Source organism: Lagopus muta, chromosome 15 (genome assembly GCF_023343835.1).
Source record: "Lagopus muta isolate bLagMut1 chromosome 15, bLagMut1 primary, whole genome shotgun sequence".
Lineage (NCBI taxonomy): Eukaryota > Metazoa > Chordata > Aves > Galliformes > Phasianidae > Lagopus > Lagopus muta.
The window spans coordinates 2,826,571-2,846,476 of record NC_064447.1 but is presented as its reverse complement, the minus strand read 5'-3'; the positions used below and the strand labels follow the sequence as shown (position 1 = coordinate 2,846,476).

At 44.4% G+C, this 19,906-nt stretch overlaps 1 protein-coding gene across 7 annotated transcripts in view; it reads right to left on the bottom strand.

The window, feature by feature from the left end:
* Positions 1–19,906, bottom strand: part of LOC125700672 (CREB binding protein) — an 80,163-nt gene that overhangs the window by 6,689 nt on the left and 53,568 nt on the right. For 5 of the 7 annotated variants that reach the window (XM_048961729.1, XM_048961731.1, XM_048961728.1 and 2 more), the window contains 11 exons: positions 14,675–14,785; positions 13,909–13,965; positions 11,939–12,016; positions 11,410–11,477; positions 7,527–7,677; positions 6,578–6,724; positions 5,965–6,078; positions 5,027–5,192; positions 4,260–4,427; positions 727–888; positions 179–460 (listed from right to left, as the gene is read on the bottom strand). In XM_048961729.1, the coding sequence (XP_048817686.1) occupies positions 179–460; positions 727–888; positions 4,260–4,427; positions 5,027–5,192; positions 5,965–6,078; positions 6,578–6,724; positions 7,527–7,677; positions 11,410–11,477; positions 11,939–12,016; positions 13,909–13,965; positions 14,675–14,785 (1,504 nt within the window). The remainder of the gene's footprint in view (positions 1–178; positions 461–726; positions 889–4,259; positions 4,428–5,026; positions 5,193–5,964; positions 6,079–6,577; positions 6,725–7,526; positions 7,678–11,409; positions 11,478–11,938; positions 12,017–13,908; positions 13,966–14,674; positions 14,786–19,906) is intronic. The other 2 variants (XM_048961732.1, XM_048961730.1) reach the window with 1 other exon arrangement.

Genomic DNA, 19,906 nt, shown 5'->3' with positions numbered 1-19,906 from the left:
CCTGCGGCCATTCTAGCACACTACAGCTTCCCACGTAGAAAAACAAAGGCATCTACTCTAGAAGAGATTAATCACAGTGGCAGTCGCCTTCCCTTAAAGCTTCACACTGCTTACATCAGGACAGGGTTAATTTTGAGGACATCCAGGTGAGAAGTCGTCCCAGGGGATCTACACATACCTCACAGACAGTGCAGTGCCACCTGGTCTCCACGTGATGCTTGCACTCATTGCACGTGTAGACAAAGCGGTCCTGGCCCTGGGTGTGCAGCTCCACCAGCATGCAGAGCGTGGACCACTTGGATCGGCGCAGCGAGGAGAACTCCCAGTGCTTATCTCTGGCTAAGGTGAGGAAGGCATCCCTCCCATCCATCAGATCACAGCTCAGCAGTGGGTCGGGGTCCACAATGGGAGGCAGAGTGTTAATTACGGGCCCGGCATGTAAATGAATCACAAAAAAGACCTGCAGATAAACGGGAGGGAGGGAAACGAATCAGTGATGTTAGGTGATCTCGCAGGAAAAGCTTGTGTTCTGTTGCAGAAACACAATGCTGCAAATGTGATCTAACTGACTTGGCTTATAGTAATCTCACCAATACGTCGTTACACAACTACAAGAAACCTTCAGCATAATCAAAAGCTTTACTGCCCCTAATTTTCCAGTTCTATCATCACGCCTCTATTTACAGGAATCGAGTTTCCCCTGCACGCAGCACGTTTTGACAGTACCTCTTTATGCTTCTCCATGGTGGCATACAGCTTCTGAGACAGATCGTTGGACACGTTTGGCATGCTGGGTTTCTTCTTGTTAGCTCTGCTGATGCTACTCTTATTCTTGTTGGTTTTTTTGTTGTTCTTTTTCTTGGCGTTTTTGCTGTCACCCTGGCTTCCCTGCAAGAAACACACGGGGAAGATGTTCGACTTTATCGAGCTCTCTCCCATTCACTGCAGCTGAAAGCAAAGCACAGCTGCTGTCAGTAACAGAGCTTTGGTCCAAAGCCTGAGATCAGCCACACTGTGCTAAATGCATCCCATCTTCAGGACAAAAATCAGAAACCAACCCAGCAGGAAACAGATTTCAAACGTGCTTTAAAAATAGTCTTGATTTTTTTAAGTGTACACATACAGTAATTTGTGTCTTCTTCCTTCTCACCGTACTTCAGCTTCCAAGTCTCATACTGAATAAAATGTGTTAAAAATAAAGCATACTTTCACAGATTCTGCAAGTGCAGCACTTTGCTTTGTTGTGCATTCAGGACTTCACACACTTGCTCAAGTTCTAATTCATTTAAATCCAACAAACCGAGAGACAACGCACAGAAAAGGAAGCACAGGACTTGGATCTACCAGAACACATCTGTCCCCACCCTGAAGATGTGCTACTGCATAGCAACTCCAAAAAAAACCCCAAATTCCAAACACTCCATGCCTTCACTTGTGTCTAAGTCACAACACAGGTCCCAGGGAACGCAGACTGAATGCTAAATATAAGCAGGGTGATAAATAGCAGATGGTGCTGTTTGGGTGACCTGGGAAAACAGACATTAATGTGCCTGAAGAACTAAATAGAAATAAAATAAAGAAGCCTCCTGTCCTCGCAACACAGCACTCACCACAAGTGCAAACCCTACCTGCTACCATGCTGGTTGGCATAATGTGAAAACAATCCTCCCATATATCTATATATGTATGTATACACAGACACACACACACACAGGAAAGTCTCCTGAACGCTCTGTACAGGACAACAGGTTTTATTTGCAAGGGTGTTTATTCACACAAAGCAAAAATATTCCAACTGAGGAAACAATTCTGCACTAAGACTGCATGCCTCACTGCCATCCTTCCCTCTATGCACTGGGTTTAGACACAACTTCCCTGCCAAACCTCAGGCTTTCAGTAACTGGTTTTAATGGCTTTCTGATCAAACCTGGTTGGAAATTAAAGCCATTCTACTTCACACGGAGCCAAAGCTCCGTGCCATTTGAAGGCATTTAGCACTGAATTCAGTGCTGAATTCAGAACTGTGGTATATTCCCATGATTTCTCCTCCCCAACATTTCCTACTGCTTTGATGGAATTAGGGGTTCTGTTCATCATCTCTTCATCCTGGAGCATCAACACAGATTTTAAAATTAAAACACCAAACTGAAGAATACAGGGATAGAAACTTAGCTGACACTGTAATTCTAAGTCTCCTTTCTGCTACAGAGCTCCTGGGGTGGGTCCAGAGGAGGGCCACTAAGATGATCAGAGGGCTGGAGCACCTCTCCTAAGGAGAAAGGTTGAGGGAACTGGGACTGTTCAGCTTGGACAACAGAAGGCTCTGGGGAGACCTCACTGTGGCCTTCCAATACTTGAATGGAGCATAAACAGGAGGGGGAACTGCAGTTTGTAAGGGTGGATGGCGATAGGACAAGGGGGAATGGTTTTAAACTGAGACAGGGGAGGTTTAGGTTGGATATGAGGAGGAAGTTTTTCCCCCAGAGGGTGGTGAGGCACTGGCACAGGTTGCCCAAGGAGGCTGTGGATGCCCCATCCCTGCAGGCATTCAAGGCCAGGCTGGATGTGGCTCTGGGCAGCCTGGGCTGCTGGTTGGCGACCTGCACACAGCAGGGGTTGGAACTGGATGAGTGCTGTGCTCCTCTGCAACCCAGGCCATTCTGTGATTCTATGACACTATGATTCTATATCTTTAATTTATACTTTAGTCAATAACACTACTCAGCAGCTCAGCCTGGTACTTTTGGTACCTGGAGAACAGATCCCTTCAGGTACCATTGCCCAGATCCAGCCAGCTCTGGCAGAGAAGCTGCCAGCAGGCCGGTCAGAGGGCCTTGTGCCTTCAGAGCCTTTCCCAAGCTATGTCCCACCCCTCAAACCTCTTCTACCTGCTTCCTGCAGCAGTCTCACACCAATTCCTCCCCTCCCAGGGGGCACACTTCTCTCTACAAAGTGATGCTGCTTTAGGTGACAGCACTGGAGAGCTTCCCCTGTTTTCCTTACTGCTTCTCCTGAGCCAAGGGCCAAAAGCACGCTGCTGCTTTTCTGGGTGACACCTTCAGACATTTGGATGCAGACTTTATCCCCCCCCACCCCAAGCAGCATCAGTGCATGATGTGGAATGTACAGATGGTAACAGTCAAGGCTGTGTCCTCCCACGTGAGGCAGACAACTCACATGAGTCTAACAGCTGTTTCTAACTTCTTAAAGCCACTTTCTTCTCCACCCCTTAGATGTACCTGTGTACACTGGTTCCCCCCCTAGAAGGACCATGCTATGATTTATTGAAAGCAATACTGTGAACAAGAGGACTGCAACGTGCATTTCAGGCCTTGCCTTTCAGTTCCTTCTATGCTGCTCTTTGTTAAAATATCTCAACATTTTAAATTATGTTCAGAATAAAAAGGTGAAAGCCATTAACTTTACAGCTCCATAAAAACAGCAGCAAACTAGAGCAGCTTTGAGGGAGCTGCTAAGGTTTAATAGAAGGAACTTTCTGACACACCTCCACATCAATCACACGTAACACACACAGCCACAGCACAGGAGCAGAGCACAGCTTCTCCCCAGTTAAACCTTTGGGTTCCACCTTCAGTTCAGATCTTCCTACTCTATTTTCAAAATATCTGGCTGTAAATCACAAGCAAAAAGCACCTTTTGCTTGTAGGTAAAAGCACTGTGACCGTTTGGTTGCAGATCCAAACAAATATAAGTAATGAAATTCTGGCCAGGAATTAAGAAAAGATTTTTTTCTTTAAGTTACTCAGAGATGCTGATGAAGGGAAATCACCAGCAGGATCAACACTTCACACCAGTGCAAAGATTACAAACAAAAGAACTGTTTGTAATTTAGATGTGAAAGAATTTTCTCCAAGGGAGTGCAAAGTACCTCAAATAAAGGTAAAATCCAATTCAACTCTGAAAAATATTGCATCTTTCAGTAATCACCTTTGCAAAGGTGTGAACCAGGAGCTCAACCGAATGACTGCAAGCAAATGCAGCAGTTGTGGTGTGATCCCAAAGTGGCTCAACACACTTCTCTGAGAACATGAACGCTGAACTACACAACTCACCTCAAATCCTCACAAAAACAACAACAATCCATCAGTGTATTTCTATCCAACAAAAAATTCCAAAATAGTGGCAGAGGAACCCCAGATGTAAGAATGACCTCTTCAGCTGATTAGCCAGCAAACCAGAAAAGTGTAGCTATCAACTTTATGATCCAGAAGCAAGTACAGCACATGAAGCTAACTCACCTCTGTTGTTTCACTAGCTGCAGTGCTTTCTTCCTTCTTCCTTTCCTCCTCCTCCTGCTCCAGCTCTTTAATGCTTTCTTCCAGCACATTGGGCCAGAAATCACCTTCAAAGTAAGGCAGCTCCTTGGCACTCGTCAGCCTGTCTTCAGTTGCTTGTTTGAAGATGTCCTGTTAAGAGCATCACAGAACATCAAGAATAAATACGTGGAGACCACTTTGAAGAGATGGGAGAACCAGAGACTTGACTCAGTGCTGCACGGAGCCGTGCTTTGCTTCTCCTTATTTTCTGCTCTGGGAACTCCCGCCATGTTTTCCTACAGCGTGCTCTGAACTGATGATGAGCCCAACCTGTACAACTTATAACCATGTACCACGACCCTCAATGATGCACAGCTTCCCCAGATCCTATTTTCAACGCACTGACAGTCCAAAAGGACTGCACCTCCTGCATTTCTATCCCAGCTGTTCTCTAACACTGGTGCTCAAAAGCTTGTAAGAAGATTCCCCTGGGTGAAACATTCCCCTCGGGGTGAAATTTGGTTCTGGTGGATTTGTTAGTAAGAAATTCTCCTAGGACAGAAGGCATACCTTGGGAAATTTCAATCTGAAAGGCAGAACTTCCAGAAAATTTAATGAAAAGGCAACACTGGCTGACAGTAAGAATGCTTGCACAACACTGTGACCGTTCTGCATCCGATGAGACAGTATTGGCCATCTTGAGGTGAAAAAGTGGTAAGAATTAATACAGCAAATGAACAGCAGCAAACCTTGTAGTCATGAATGATTCTCTCAGCAAAGGCCTTGTCCAGCATCTTCTTATACCATTCTTGTAAGCGTTTGGGCTTGGGGATTTTCTGATCAGGTGGATGGCAATGAAAAATATAGTCATCTCCTTCACTCGGGGGACAGGCCCAGATGTGTCCTGTCACATACCTGCAATTTACACACACAAAGGATCCTTAACAGTACTGCCCATCACCTTACAAGCTGAAAACAAACCGAGATGTGCATTCAGAATGTTTTTTGTTCCTCTTTTCTTTTTAAACAAAGGTGTTGAGGCAACGACCTGTGTTTATGCAAGAGATGGGAAAGAGTGAGGGATATGAATGTGAAGCTTCAAAGCTCTGAGTAACCAGTGAGAGGAAGAATCACAGAATCACAGAATCACCCGGGTTGGAAGGGACCTCAAGGATCATGTAGTTCCAACCCCCCTGCCTGGCAGGGCCACCAAACATACACATTCAGATCAGGTTGCCCAGGACCCCGTCCAACCTGGCCTTAAACACGTCCAAGGACGGGGCATCCACAACCTCCCTGGGCAGCCCGTTCCAGGGCCTAACCACTCTCCTTGTAAAGAACTTCCCCCTAACATCCAACCTAAATCTTCCCTCCTTCAACTTGGATCCATTTCCCCTAGTCCTGCTGTTGTCAGCCCTTTTGAAGAGTTTACTCCCCTCCTGGGTGTAGGTTCCCTTCAGGTATTGATATGAATGAGCCAAGAATTGATAAGAATGAGCCTAAGCAGTGAAATGTCTAGGAACCCTTATTGACAAAATCCAAACTCTCTCCTCTCTGCAGAAAAGTGTTCCACGCGTGTCAGTGGGCAGAAGGAAAGAGCCTACTGCTAAGTGTGAGGCTACTCGGCCTTGTGGACGAACAAAATGCTACGTGAGAAGACTGTTTTCTTTGAAAAGCTTTCACTTACCCAAGTTTCTTCACGTACTCCAAGTATCCAATGAGGATTTCATGATAAACTGCAGTTCGGAGACAACGGGGGCGGAAGAAATGAATACTATCTAGATACGATATGTACACACGTCTACAACAGTGAGAGAAGAACGACAGAAAGCATCAGGTACAGCTGAACTTGTGTGCTGCCCACCGAAAACTGACTTGTACAGTAGATAAATCTACAGCCACACCAAAGAAAAGGGATGATCAGGGATTGTTTGACTGAACAAGTGAGCATCTTGCTGTAGTTAAAATAGTCCTCAAAAGCAGAAGGCTGGCGATGCTTTTGGGACAGCAGGAATGTATCTCAAAAAGCAAAATTAAACAATAATAATAAAAGATTGTTGATATCGTAACGTTTTTTGCTGTGATATTTGATTTCCCCTTTGAAGCCATCTGCAGTCACACAGCAGAACTTAGGGAATTATCACAGAATCACTGTTTGAGCTGCAGGGGATCTCTAAAGGTCACCCAGTCCAAAATCTGAGCCTCTCTCCCACTCTTCCGTATTTCAAAGTGAGCTCCCAGTGAACGTAGCTCAATATCCTCCTTATCTATAAGCCACTGATACAGAAATGAAGCAGTACCTTGTGTTTGGAGGGGGGCAGTCCGAGCCATACTCCTGCACATGCATGCCAAAGAAGCAGACATCTACTCCATCTATCTCCTCAAATGCAAACAGAGCTTTGGTACGGTAAGGGAAGGATTCTGACATCTCACCAGAATCCACAAATCTGAAGAAAAGGGAGATAGAAAGGAAAAAGAAATCAAATAAAGCCAGTGATAAACCACTATTCTTCCAGCAGAAGGAAACTCTCTTATTTTTAAGTTCCTCTTAACTCATTAGAAGCATTTATACAGAAGTTAAACTAGGGTCAAACCAGAGCTGTATTAAAATAGAGAGCTGTCAATGCAAGGCCTGTTGCTGTAACACTCATGAAGAGAATTTCCATACAGTTAACACATGACTGAATAGCAAAGCACCGAGCAGAAGAGCACCCTCAGAAACCACCAGCCTTTAAACATACTGCAGAGCGAAAGATCTGATGCCCTCTGATGACGTGATGTCAATGCTGGCTTTATGAATTAAATCCAGCATACTTCACAGAATAAACATTTCAAGCTCCTCGTTTATTAAGTAGATTAAAAATAACTTCTGAAAACTCAAGTATTTATAAATAAATTGAAGGAACAGTGAGGACCAAACCGTTCCAAACTAAACTTGAATTCAGTAACACCACCAAAGCCTGCTCAGATTCTCTCCTGATTCAATTCAATGAAGCTGCAGTACCATAACCAAACCCAGCACATCCCTCCACACGCCCAGCAAACAGTTCACACACAACACTCAACCTCCTCCAGGTTCAGCTGCTACAAACTGCTCTTCCTTACCCTTCATAAGCTGCCTGCTCATGCAGCACTCTCCAGTATGCGCAGAGGGATTAAGGTGCAAATCGCCACAGCTTTGCCACATACATGCAGGAAAACATTGGAATGAACATTTAAGACACCATTCATTGCAGCTAATAAACCAACCTGGATTTCATCCCTGGTTTAACTTCTACTGTCTTATCTGAACTTGCTACCACTCTGACAAAGACCTCTCCAGCTTCAGGATGATTCTGTCGCCTCAGAAACTTGTTCACTCTGTCTTCCAAGTGGTTTCCTAAGCGGGTGGTCTGCAGCCCTGGAATTGAAAAGAGAGAAGACAACAGCACACATGAATTGCTGTGAAGCTCAGGTCAGTCCCCACGCCTGTTAGGTGCCTCGTACCGCCCTGATGCGTTTACGAGAGCTGCTTTCTTCCTCTGCTTTCCCTCCGCATGACAACAACCACGTTTTTATTTCTACAGCCAAAACGGGTTGCTTTGCTTTCTGCAGTGTTTTTAACCAAAGCTCAAGCATTCGTACCCTCATGTGGAAACTCAAACCGCAATAGTGGAACAGTTCCTCACTAAGTGCACTAACAAAGGCGGCTTCACGTCGCATTTTTAAATCTGTGGGCTTATTTTACCAGTGCTGCACATGTTTCCTCCTAACACCACCACAATCTGGCTGCTTGACAGAGATGACATCACTGTACAGATCTGGCTCGACGCCACACCTTTTCAAGCAAAACGAAGCGAAGCAAAGCAAAGGAAACGAAAATGTGACTTCAATGGAGATTTCACTGCACTTTCTTTTATTTCCAAGAGAGCTTTTGGATGGAAAAGTTACAGTAACCTGCACAGAAAGCTTAAAGGGCTCTTGCACAGTGACGACAGAGGTCTGTACAGTTCAAGTTGACGTGCTGCCCAATGCAGTCTCCAACCCTGCACACACACAGTTGCCTTCTGTGAGCACAGCTGCTTTGGTAGCACTGCAGGATGCGACCATTTCCAAACAAAACCCACCACAAATTACAGAAATTAAGATGAGAATTTCAACTTCAGTAGCAAAAGGAAAAGCAGCATGCTGTTCTGACTTGAAGATTAATGACCATTTCTCTTATTCTACTGTTTGCACATATTTCACCAGTGAGTGTTTCTGCTTCATACTACGGTCCACCTCCTGCCTTTGTGGAACAGGTGGTTCAATCTCCAGGTGTTCATTCCATTTCACTAACATGCCTTTAACTCTCAGCTCTCCAGTGCTCCATTCTGCAGGCATTCCCAAGCCACCAACACGAGGCTGTTGGTGCTCCTGACCACTGAGCTCGCACACGAATGCTGCAGAGAAATGTCTCTGCTGGAAGTGATGCTTGGACACCAATCCTGGAAATGAGCTCTTGCTCTGAACACACCTGGCTCCCTTTTTAAGGAAGCCATACAGCTAAGTGCTTACTTTGCAGTCAGTTTACACAAGCTGTAGAGCACAACAACCTTGTTTTACACCTTTTTACCTTGCCCAGTTCTACCATTAGCAGTTATACTGCCAGCAACCACAACATAAATTGAAAGAGGCCCGGAGTGAAAATACACTTATTCCCTTAAGCATTTTCTATATGCTGACAGGAGATATTGGGCTTTCTACATGTAACAGAAGGTGGCTGATTTAAAGGAAATTAAGCTATGCTCCAAAGAAATGATTTGGTTTTGTTGATTTCTCTCAGAACAAACAGGAGAAAACAGAAACAGCTCCGTTCCAGCTAACAAGCTGGTACAATTTCAGAAAGCTCTTTCAGTTGGATCCACAGTCTTACTGTGTTTTCTTCCTACCACCTCCCTAACGCTGAGAACCAAAGACTATCTCCCTCCTCCTTATGCTGTAACGCATAAAGATGTGAAAAACTGAGAAAAAAGGCCAAATAGGATGGATTTTAAAAGCAGCATTAAGATTATACACACTGTAAAGCACGGATCCAAACCCCAGGTTTGGATGGTTGAAATGTCAGAACATGAGAAAGCCTTTTAAAAGCACCTGCATTTTACTTGTTAAACACGTCTAACAAACTTCCAATGAAAGCTCAGCGCCCAATTCAAACTGTAGCTCAAATCTGAAGAAGGTAACCACACCAACAACAACATGGCAGGCTTCCAGGCAGCCTGCTGCAGAGTTTTTGCTGTTGTAGCAATGGTGAACATTTGTTACTGGGTGAGCAACAGGACAGACAGGAATCCAGTCCCATTTCCAGCTTACTGGGACTTTTGTAAGGATGCCTCAAGTGCCTTTCATTTAATACACAGTAGGAACAGGTTTCAGCTGACTGATGTGCTTTCGTGAGTGTTAGCAGTGGTGCCAAGCTTGAAAGACTACAGAAATCTTGGTGGTGAGTTGGTATGGGCTTTTATGAGGAGTGACAGGAAGGGGAAGAAAACGCGTTAATGCTTCCAGCATTCATCACCTGTTTGCTTTTAGGTCAGCAGCCCAAGTTTTGACAAGAGGAAGCTTTCCTTCCCTGTTCCTGCATTTCCATCAGAGGTCCCCAGAGCTGAGCCCACCAATGGGCTACACATCATCATGGGACAAAGAATAGATGGTAGGCAAGGAGTAGGGAAAGGAGATTAAGGGAGAAGCTTTCCATTCCTTCCCTGTCCTAATGCCCCAAGAACAAAACTACTTCAAACTACACGCTGGTTACTCAGACATTTCCAAGCTTTGTTACAGGAAAACTGCACACTTGTAAGAAATGGCACATGTAAGAATTTCAATCGATACACTCTGTAAAGTCAGCATATAAAAGGAAAGGCAGCTATTTAAAATGGTTACCTACAATGACATTTTTATTTCTTCACTTCATTAATGTTCTCTTACAATCTTCATCTGTCTTTAATGAGAGCAATTTCCATCTTTTCAGCAATAGCATTTCACATGTCAGGTTACCCCAGAGATGGCTCTGATTACTGTAACCTGATAATGCTGTATGAGCCACGTTTCCCCCCCACCTCGAATATCCTGCTTCAAATCTTCTATGGTGCTGAAAATGCAATCAACACATGCAATCATATCAAGAACTTAGCTTAATGCAAAACCACTCCTTTATTAGAAGGAATTTGGAAGAGTCAGGCTTGCAAACTTTCAGTACAACAAAGTAACCCAGAATTCAAAGCACCAAAGAACAAGGGAGAAAGAAGTGCATCCACAAGTGCTTGTCAATGAAGTTTGTGCCCATTTCTTCTGAGTGCACCTGAATCACTCTATTTCTAAACTCAGTCATTTTCCACTCTAGGCTGTTGATGCTGCATTTCCAATGCCAGTCCCTACCCCTTTCTTGTTGTTGTTTTTGCCCTCCACTACAAACAGAAGTCATTAAGATGTGCTCTGATGCAAAGAGTGTCTGTGTTAGGATTGCTCAGGAGATGGAGACAAGTTGACCCAGAAGCTTTTGGCACACTTCTCAGTGACATTTCCAACAGGTTATAACAGCAGGTACTTGTAAGATGGAGATTATAACACTACAGCTTACTTATTCCACTGGACAGTTCTATCACAGTCCACTCAAAGAGCAAGAAAAGCTCTTCAAACACATCAGTGTTTGGCACCACCACAGTGCACCTGAAATGCAGCACAACCTGTTACTACTCGTTACTTCCAGTGCACAAAGGTGATGGTGATTTACTGTTACTTCAACACTACAGGGAAACGTGTCTAAATACAGCCTGTAAGTGCATGCAGCCTGTTTCTGTTTCCTTTTTTCCCCCTTTTTACCTCCTCTGTCTTCTTGTTTCTTTTGCTTTTTGTCTTGGAAAAACAGGCACACAGATGCCAAAGGCCTCAGGCAGCATTAAGGCTGACTACAAACTCAAAGATCAAGTCTTTAAAATACTGACAGCCAGCAAAACCTCAGGTGATGCCATTCCCCATTTTGCAAATGCTCCTGTACTACCTATCATGGCAAGTCTCAATCAGAAAGCTAATATTTGACAAATACTTGCAAAGGAAGAAATCCTTTGGCAGAGAGAATGAAAATCAAACACAGAAATAGAAACATCAGACTTACTTTTAGCACTGAACTTGTTTTCTTTACGTGTTCTACCAGTTTTCTTCAGACAATTATCACACACAAACCTGAAGAGAAAAAACAGAAGTGCCACAAACTTGACAAATCCAATCCTGGCTGCATGCAGCTCAAAGTCTGAACCCATAATTTTAACCATCAACGTACAGTGTATTTTCCTCTGGATTTGACCTTTCCATTTGAGGGACTTTATGCCCTGCTGTGTCAGTTTAAGTCTGTCAAACAGCTACACCTGCATCTGTGTTTTTTAGTACACAAATCTATTGTCAATCAGGTCCCACTGCTTAGAACCACAGAAATCTGAGTATGTAACAAATCTGTTTCATGTACTTTTTCATCTGTATGTACTGAAATGAGACCAGACATGCAAAAATTTAGAAATGCTTTGTCCATTTGTACTCAGCTATTAAAGGACAGTGTTGCATATTAAAAAGCAAAAGCAGAAAATCTTAATTATGAAAACAACATCAGTCTTATCACACAAGGCTTAGAAAGCTAAGAAACATCTTACCCTGAAGGCCAAATAATATCATAATGTAATACACAAATCTGGTGCATCTTCCGACCACACTCTTTGCAGTCAACAAACCTGAGAAGGAAAAGGAACAGCCTGTCACTTCTGTTGCTAGGCAGGTAATATTCCAGAATTCAGCAGAAAGAACAACAGCCAACCCTCCACTACTCTTCATGCACATAGAAGACCTGCAAATTTAGCAGTTACAAGTGTCAGATGTGAGCTCCTGAGTTCTTCTTGTGGTGTTCAAGAAACGTTTAGATGTTGTATTGTGGGACAAGGTTGAGTGGGAAATATTGGTGATGGGTGAACGGCTGGACTGGATGATGTGAGAGGCCTTTTCCAACCCTGGTGATTCTGTGAGTCTACGATCCTATCTTTTTCTAAGCTGAGCTCTGAATTTTCCCAGCTTCACAGAATTCTGCTTAACAAAACCTCTACAGACTTAGCTGTCAGTTTCTGCATCAACCACAAGCTGACTAAATGGTTGCTCAACTTACTGTAGATGTACAAGGGAGTCACTCATGAATAAGCACGCCAAGAGGACGTGTATTAACATGCCTCTGCCTGCACGGGTCTGCAGTGGAGTTTTCTGATTTTTTCTTTTTAAGATACTTCAAAATAAATGTCTCTTTTGTCTGGGCTGCCACAGTGTTTATGGACTGCACCGCAATGGTGAGCTCAGCAGCCTGCCTGTAAAAGCAGAGCAGCTCTACCAGGTACCTGCAAGCATCAGAAAAGAGGAACAAACTGCCAGAGAACAAACGAGCAGTGATTAAATCTTGCAGCAGCCACTTAGGGACAGCAGGAAGCGTAACACTGCTGCTACAGAAATATCCCATGTGACTTTTCCAAGGCTAACAAACTCACGAGAAGGATGCCCCTTCCAGTGGCTAAGTGCTCCAGTGAAGTGAGAAAGGAGTTCCAGGAGTCTAGCTAAATGGGGAGAGAACAGCAAACTGCCAGGTGCTTGGGATGAAATGCTCACTATGATGGAGGGCAAGGCTGTGCAGCACAGGGCAGAACACACCTTAGGAATTACTTCAGTAAAACCAGCAAGTAAGTTGCAAGAAAGGAAGTTACTTCAAACACTCGCCAGCTTTTTGCTTCACACAACCTTAAATTCCTTCAAGCTTTCTACCCCACCTCTTTTTTCCTCAGCATTCAGCATGTATAGCTGGGTTACAGGAGGGACAAGTTCCCCGTGGGGTTATGGCAAGGCAGCAGGTCAACACCAGGAAAAGAGATCATGCTCTTCTGTCACTCCCATGGCAATGCCATTCTGGTGCTTGCTGGAGCTTTACTGAGCCAATTCAGCACTGCAAGGATGGAATTCCCCCTGCTTATTTTGTTTGTCCTGGGTTAGTTTGTCACTTTATGATGTGGGCATCCACCAGTCTCTGAATAAGCTCCAAGGGACAGAGCAGCACAGAGTGGTGGGGCAGAACCCCGCAGTGCAGAGCAGGACCTTTTTCAGCAGTGGCAGCCATTGGAAAGGTCCACATTTAAAGAAACAAACGTGTAAATTTGCCCTTTATTTGTAGGATATTAACAATTATTCTAAACTAAGGAACAAAACAGCCCTCTTAAATTGAAGGCTTCTGCTGAATCTGAATCTCTTCTGCTAGAAGCACCCATATCTCTAACCTCCTCCTTTTTGGCTACCTGTAAGTACCCAAACATTGAGGGGAAGAGCATGGCACTCAGATGTTAAGGCTTCTATTTCAGCCAAACAGAAAGAGGAATGGCCACTGAAACAGGGTCACACTCAGGTCTTGGTACCAAAGGCAGACACCAAGATCACATGGGGTGCTGTGAACTCTGGAGAAAGATTTCACCGTCTGCTTGGGCAGAGATGGAAAAAAAAGGAAGAGCTCTTTATTCTCTCTCTCATTTCTGAAGCGCTGGTTAGAGGAGAAATGAAAGCTGTGAGTGATCTGAGCAGCAAGAGTGGCCTGGTTACTTACGGCTCAGGATCTAGCGTGTCGTTCTTCTTCTTCTCAAACTGATCTTTAGAGATGGTTCTAGAGACAAAGAGTTAACATGAAAGCTCAGTAGCACTGTTTTATCAGAGGCTGACACTATATCATGCTATTCTGAACTGCAGCAAACAAGTAAACCAAATCTGAAGGAACTGTATCAGCTTTTGTTTTCAGAGAATGCAATTCATTTTAAGCTATAGAAAATACTTTCCCCATTTCATTTTCTGTGGTAAATTAAAACCAAAATAATAAACAGCATATATGTAAATTTAAAATATCAAGAAGGAGGCAAGGTACAGCCAGTAAAGCAGCCACCCTCCAAAGCAGCTCGTGCTGCTCATGTGTCTCACAGCACCCTTCTGGCTGGGTTAAAGGCAAGCCATTGGTTTCATAAAGAAAAGCTGTGCTTTGCAAGGTGAGGCACCAGGACTGGCAGAAACCTTTCATGTGAGAAGAGGCCCAGGGACAGTCACAGCACAGCCCCCTTCTCCCCCTGAGCGTGCTGCTCAGTGCCAGCCCTGCAGCCTGGGGCAGCTCTCAGGCAGCACAACTGGGCACCAATGGCACCTGGGCACCAGGCACAGGAACAGCCATCAGATCATCAGTTACTGCAAAAAATCACCCACTACTGAGAAACACAGCATGTCCCCACCGACACAAGTGGCCACAGTGCCAAGCTAGGCATCAGAACCACCCACTGCCCCTCCTTTAAGAATAAAACAAAGCGTGAAGAAGAAAGGGAACTACTTACGTTTGAGGCTGGGAAGGGTCATCACCCAGGGTGACATTCTCCCCCTGGATTTCAGTGAAACACTTCTCACAGAAGTGATACCTGTCAGCAAGAAGGCCATATTTGGGTGAACTGGTCCAGCCCAACACACAGCCACCCGAGCACGGAGGCAGCAACCAGAGCAGGGCAGATCGCACGCCGAGGGGGGTTTGTTGGTTGATTGGTGGGTCAGTGTGCACAATGAGGAGGAACAGGGGACGGCAGGGTTAGAGAACAGGGGAGGGAACAAACAGCACAGACGTAAGAGGTAAGACGCAAACACCAAGACAACACAGAGCAGAAAGCCAAGGCAAAGCACAGATTAGCATTCGGTCTCATTTTATACATTTCGGCCATCATTACTAACAGAGTGGAGGGTCAGATTCCAAATTTGGGCAGCATTAATGCAGTAGCTACCAAGCGCTACGTTTACAGAGGCCTCAAATTGAAGAATTTGGATTTGATTTGCATTGCTTAAGAAAAAAAAACATTGTGATTGCAGGCTTGAGACTGATTGGGTTTCCTTTGGTTAAAAAAAGCAGCCTGTCAAGAAGCCTTAGGAACACACTTGTACAGGTTTAAGCAATTAGAAAATATGCTGAAAGCATTTACTGGCTGTCAGTAAAAACTATAAAAGCAGAAACACTTGGTATTGAAAAAAAAATAGCTATTAAAATATTCAATTCAAAAGTTATTTGACTGTAAGAATAAATGTGACCAATTGCTCAGCTTTTATTATTTAATATAAATGAAACCAAATCCATACTCTAGACAAACATTTAACAGAAATGCAATTATGGGTCAGAGTTTCCAGCCATTTATCTATATAAATACAATATATGTATATATGTGAACAACATCAAATATTGTACATACATACAATATATTTATGGGTACGTTAACGATGTGCAATTAAACTTTACAAATCGAATACGAGACTGGAGAGAATTTCTGGTCCCCAGACCAAGAGCCAATCCCGCCGCACTCAGCAAACCAATGGTTTCACAAACCAAGCTGAGTACATTGGAAGGCAACTCCACAAAAATACAATCTGCATTTGAAAAAAAAAAATATCTACGTTTCACAGATTAATTTTTTTTATTTATTTTTAAATAGTTCGTTTTGTTTTGCTTCTGATGAACTGGAACCAACGTTGTCCGGGTCATTAAAAACGAAAGGCTAAATGTTTGGAAAGGATATGAATTCACACATGAACAAAGGTAACAAAGAGAGGCCACAGCTGTAAAATGCAGGAAGGCCACGAAGGATCATCAAAATAAGGGAGCTTTATGGAGGTTCAAGAGTGAGAGAGTATAAGCAGCAACGGCAGCACAGCAAATGCAGTTTTAGTACTCAAACACTACAACCGTACGAACGGTGAGCACCAGAGGCATCAAACGAGACTCAGTGTCACAAGGAACCGACAACCGAAGGGATGGAGGTCAGCAGGCAGCTCTGTCCCTTACAACACATCCTCACACGCCTGAACTGCTGTGAGCCTGGGGCAGATCCCAGCACTGCGCTTCCCAGGAGCCAACCACAGCCACCGAGTGGCCTTTGCTGAATCGCACAGGCTGGAACTGCTTGCTGTGGCAGAGGCAGGCTGTGACACCAGCGCTGTGTGCCGTGAAGCACCAGGTGAGCAGCGCCTGGTCCTTGGGCAGCACCCAGCACATCGAGGGAAGGAGTTCTGAAGAGCGCAAAGCCAGGGCCGCGTTAAGGCAGCACGGTTTTAGGAGCCTTCCAACCGCTGCAGCCCTGCCAGCTTGGCTCTGGCTCCAAGAGCCGCCCAGCTTGCCAGGAACCACTGAAACACAGCAGCACGCTCAGAGCTCCTTCCACACGGGGCTGGGCGTGCAGTGACACAAAGAGGAAGGAGGGTTGGGTTCCTTCTACTTCACACAGCACATACTGACCGAGCCGTGTAATAACTTCACCAGCAGGGCAGTTGCAGTTTTGATAGCAACCACGTGAGCTCAGATGCCTGCTCCCTGCTCACAGCCAAGCGCACGCTAACTGCCCATGCCTCATCTCCTGCAGGTCAGCTCAGCTGGGATTAAACACATCATCCTCTCGAGCAAAACCAGGAGCTGCTAATGCAACTGAACGAGGCCAGGAGAACAAAAAAAGATCGATTCTGTTCATTTGTAGTCTTTGGGAGTGATGAGTGAGTGCCTCATGATGAGCACAGAGCAATTCCACAGCAGAGCTTTTGAGGAGTGGGCAGCGATGCTGCACCTCCCTCGTGCTGAGCCCACACTGCCCAGGTGACAGAGCCACAGCAGGGCCGGGGCTTATCTGCTTTTTACATACTGCCAATCCATTCTTGTTTCTTACTACGTCATTCTATACAATTTAATTAAAAAAACAACAACAAAAACCCCATGAGCTCACAAACGCTGACTCTCAGGGTTGATCATTTTAGGAGTCAAAGGGAGAAGCAACGAAACACAGGATGACCCAAATGAAGGGGCTTGTAACCAGAAGAGCCCACCGGCACAGCTTCCATTCATATTTGGTTCAATTTCAGCAAACCCAGACGTAGTTAATTACCACTCATGTTCAGAACAACTGACACAACCACCCCAGCTCACACGGCAGCCACCCTGGGCTGCTCCGTGCTGCAGAGCCAGGCCTAAAGTTAGCAAGAGTTCAGCCTTCATATGTGGTATTAAGATGGAGAAAGAGAAACTGAGATAGAGTGAAAATGAATCATCTGAAGATCATGAATGCTGGTCCGTAAAGTAACTCAGGTGAAATAATAACTAAGTTATTATGAATATGGACCCGCAGAAATGGAGACCTTCTTGTAATTTATTGGTTTTTTTGCATGCTGCTACAAATATTCACCAAACACTTGGGGAAGCATACGACATTCTAGCTGTAACAGTCAGACAATTCACGGAAGGTGCTCACTGCAACACATGAAAAATGGAGAGCTTTTCAAATGCAGACTGTTCAGGTGACTGATTCCCATCTATCAGAGACAAGTCACATTATGGCTCATTATCAAAGTCCTGAGAAGGCTCATCTGTGTCAGCACACCAATTTCCAACTGCAACTGAAGTGTATTTGAAGGAACTTTTAGATTAGCAATTGGACACGAGGACTCACCTGAAATACCCACTGCTTTACCCACAAGAAAAGCATGTTCTCTGAACCCTTGCTCTAACCCAAGCTTCTGTGTTATTTGTGGAAGCCAAACGGTTCTATTCTAAATGATTAATTTTCAATCCCTGAATTGCAGGGGCAGAGTTCATTTATTGAACAGTGCCTAGTTCTTCTTAGCTGCAAATACACCTGGTTTCCAGTAAGCCCAATGCTGTCTGCTCTGTATGCTGAAGAAGTCAGGAACATTCAAACAACTACAGTTTTGTTGGAATGACAGATTTTCTTTCCACTAATTTCTTTGTTAAGAAAAAATTAAGATGTGAAAACCACTGTCACAGGAAACAAACTGACTGTTTTAGAGTGATAGAGCTGACGAATGAGAGGTCTCTATGATCCCATCAGCCAAACACACGCTTCAGAATACAGCGACTGAGCACCAGAAATACCTTGTTAAACTAACCTATAAAAAGATTTCTCTCTTGATTTTAGCAGCCTGAAATACAAACCTCAAAAACAAGCCAGGAAAGCCCAAATCCAAAAGCGCCCTACTCTTTCTCAATACACCTGTGCCCATTCCATCTCTGTCACTGCCCACTGACACTGCAGTGAACTCCCCTTTCACAGCATCCCTTTCTGACCTGCCACCACCACCCTTTACTTCTAAACCTTACACGAGGGACCTGCCTCACCCCTAAGAGATGGGAAGCTGCCACAGTGCATCACTGAGCCCCGAGGAACCCAGTGCAGCACCAACCACGTGCTTCACATCAGCACCAACACAGCCTTCCATTGAGCAACCGGGGTGATTTAGCACCCAAACAGCTTGAAAGAGAAATGACTTCTCCAATTATTTTTGAAGTTGCTATTCTTTTTATGCACCACACTACCCGGATGTATAACATGACAAGCATTTTAAATCCTATCACAAAGCACCGGTATTTAAGGACCACACTGAAGTACTATCCATTTAAATGCATTTTATTGCTGTACTTCTCTTCAGACAGACTTTTTTGAGAGTTCAGAGCAGCTGTGTGAAACCTTTTATGATTGCTTGTGAATCGACATTCCTCCCTAACAACACTATCTGCATTGCTCTGTAACACTGCAGTCTACCTCAGTCCCAACACACAGTGCAAAGCAACACCTTTTCATCTCCCACATCTGTGCTGCTCCAGCTCAGTGGTACACAACAGTCTTACACCATCTTACAATGCATTTGGTGACGTAGGGACAGCCTGCAGGGAGACTAAATGCAGGCACTGACTGCCTGGATTCATTCCATAACTTTGCTCAGACAACAGCCTGCTGCACACTTCAAAGCTGGCATGGCTTGCGGACTGTGAAACCCTCAGAAGGAAATCTTTTAAACAGGGAAATGGAAGCTGGTGCCACAGCACATCTATAGTTTATCATTTTTTTCTTTTTTGGGGGAAAAAATAAATGAAAGAAGGCAAAGTGAGAACAAAGCCATGTTCTAAGTTCGCTTTGTTATTCAGTACAGCAGTGATTTACGTATCAAATGGAAAATATTACAATGCTATTGGTTAACAATCATACATCAAATCCTAACAGTAACAAGGAAAAAAAATTCAGCATCAAGTATTATTTTCTGATATTTCCATGGAGTCCAAGAAGTTTGTAAACATAAGTCCAAGCTAGTTTAAAGAGAATTAAGTACTGAGAAGATAAAAGAGAGACTGCTAAACTTTATTACTGTACCATACACTTCCTAAACTCTGACAGTAACTCAAAAACAAAGCTGCACGTTTTTGTCATTCTCCAGACCAAGGCAATTCAGCCATCTCAGTCCCTCTCGGCAGTTCCACCTTTCTCCCTTCAGCGTGCCCTGCTATTGGTACTGAGGAGAACACAGCACTTGCACTTCAGCAGCACGGCCTCGCCAACAGCAAGCAGCTAAGCATCACGTCTATCTACCTGCAGTACAGCAAACTAGAGGGGCACCTGCAAAAGGACAGCATGCAAGGGTAAGCAACCAACTTTCTCCTGACTGAGCAGACAAAGGAAAGAGAAGGTTAATAATCCTCCTCCACGCTTGCAGACAACACAAACAATACTGCTTTCCTGAGTGAGGCAAAAGAAAAG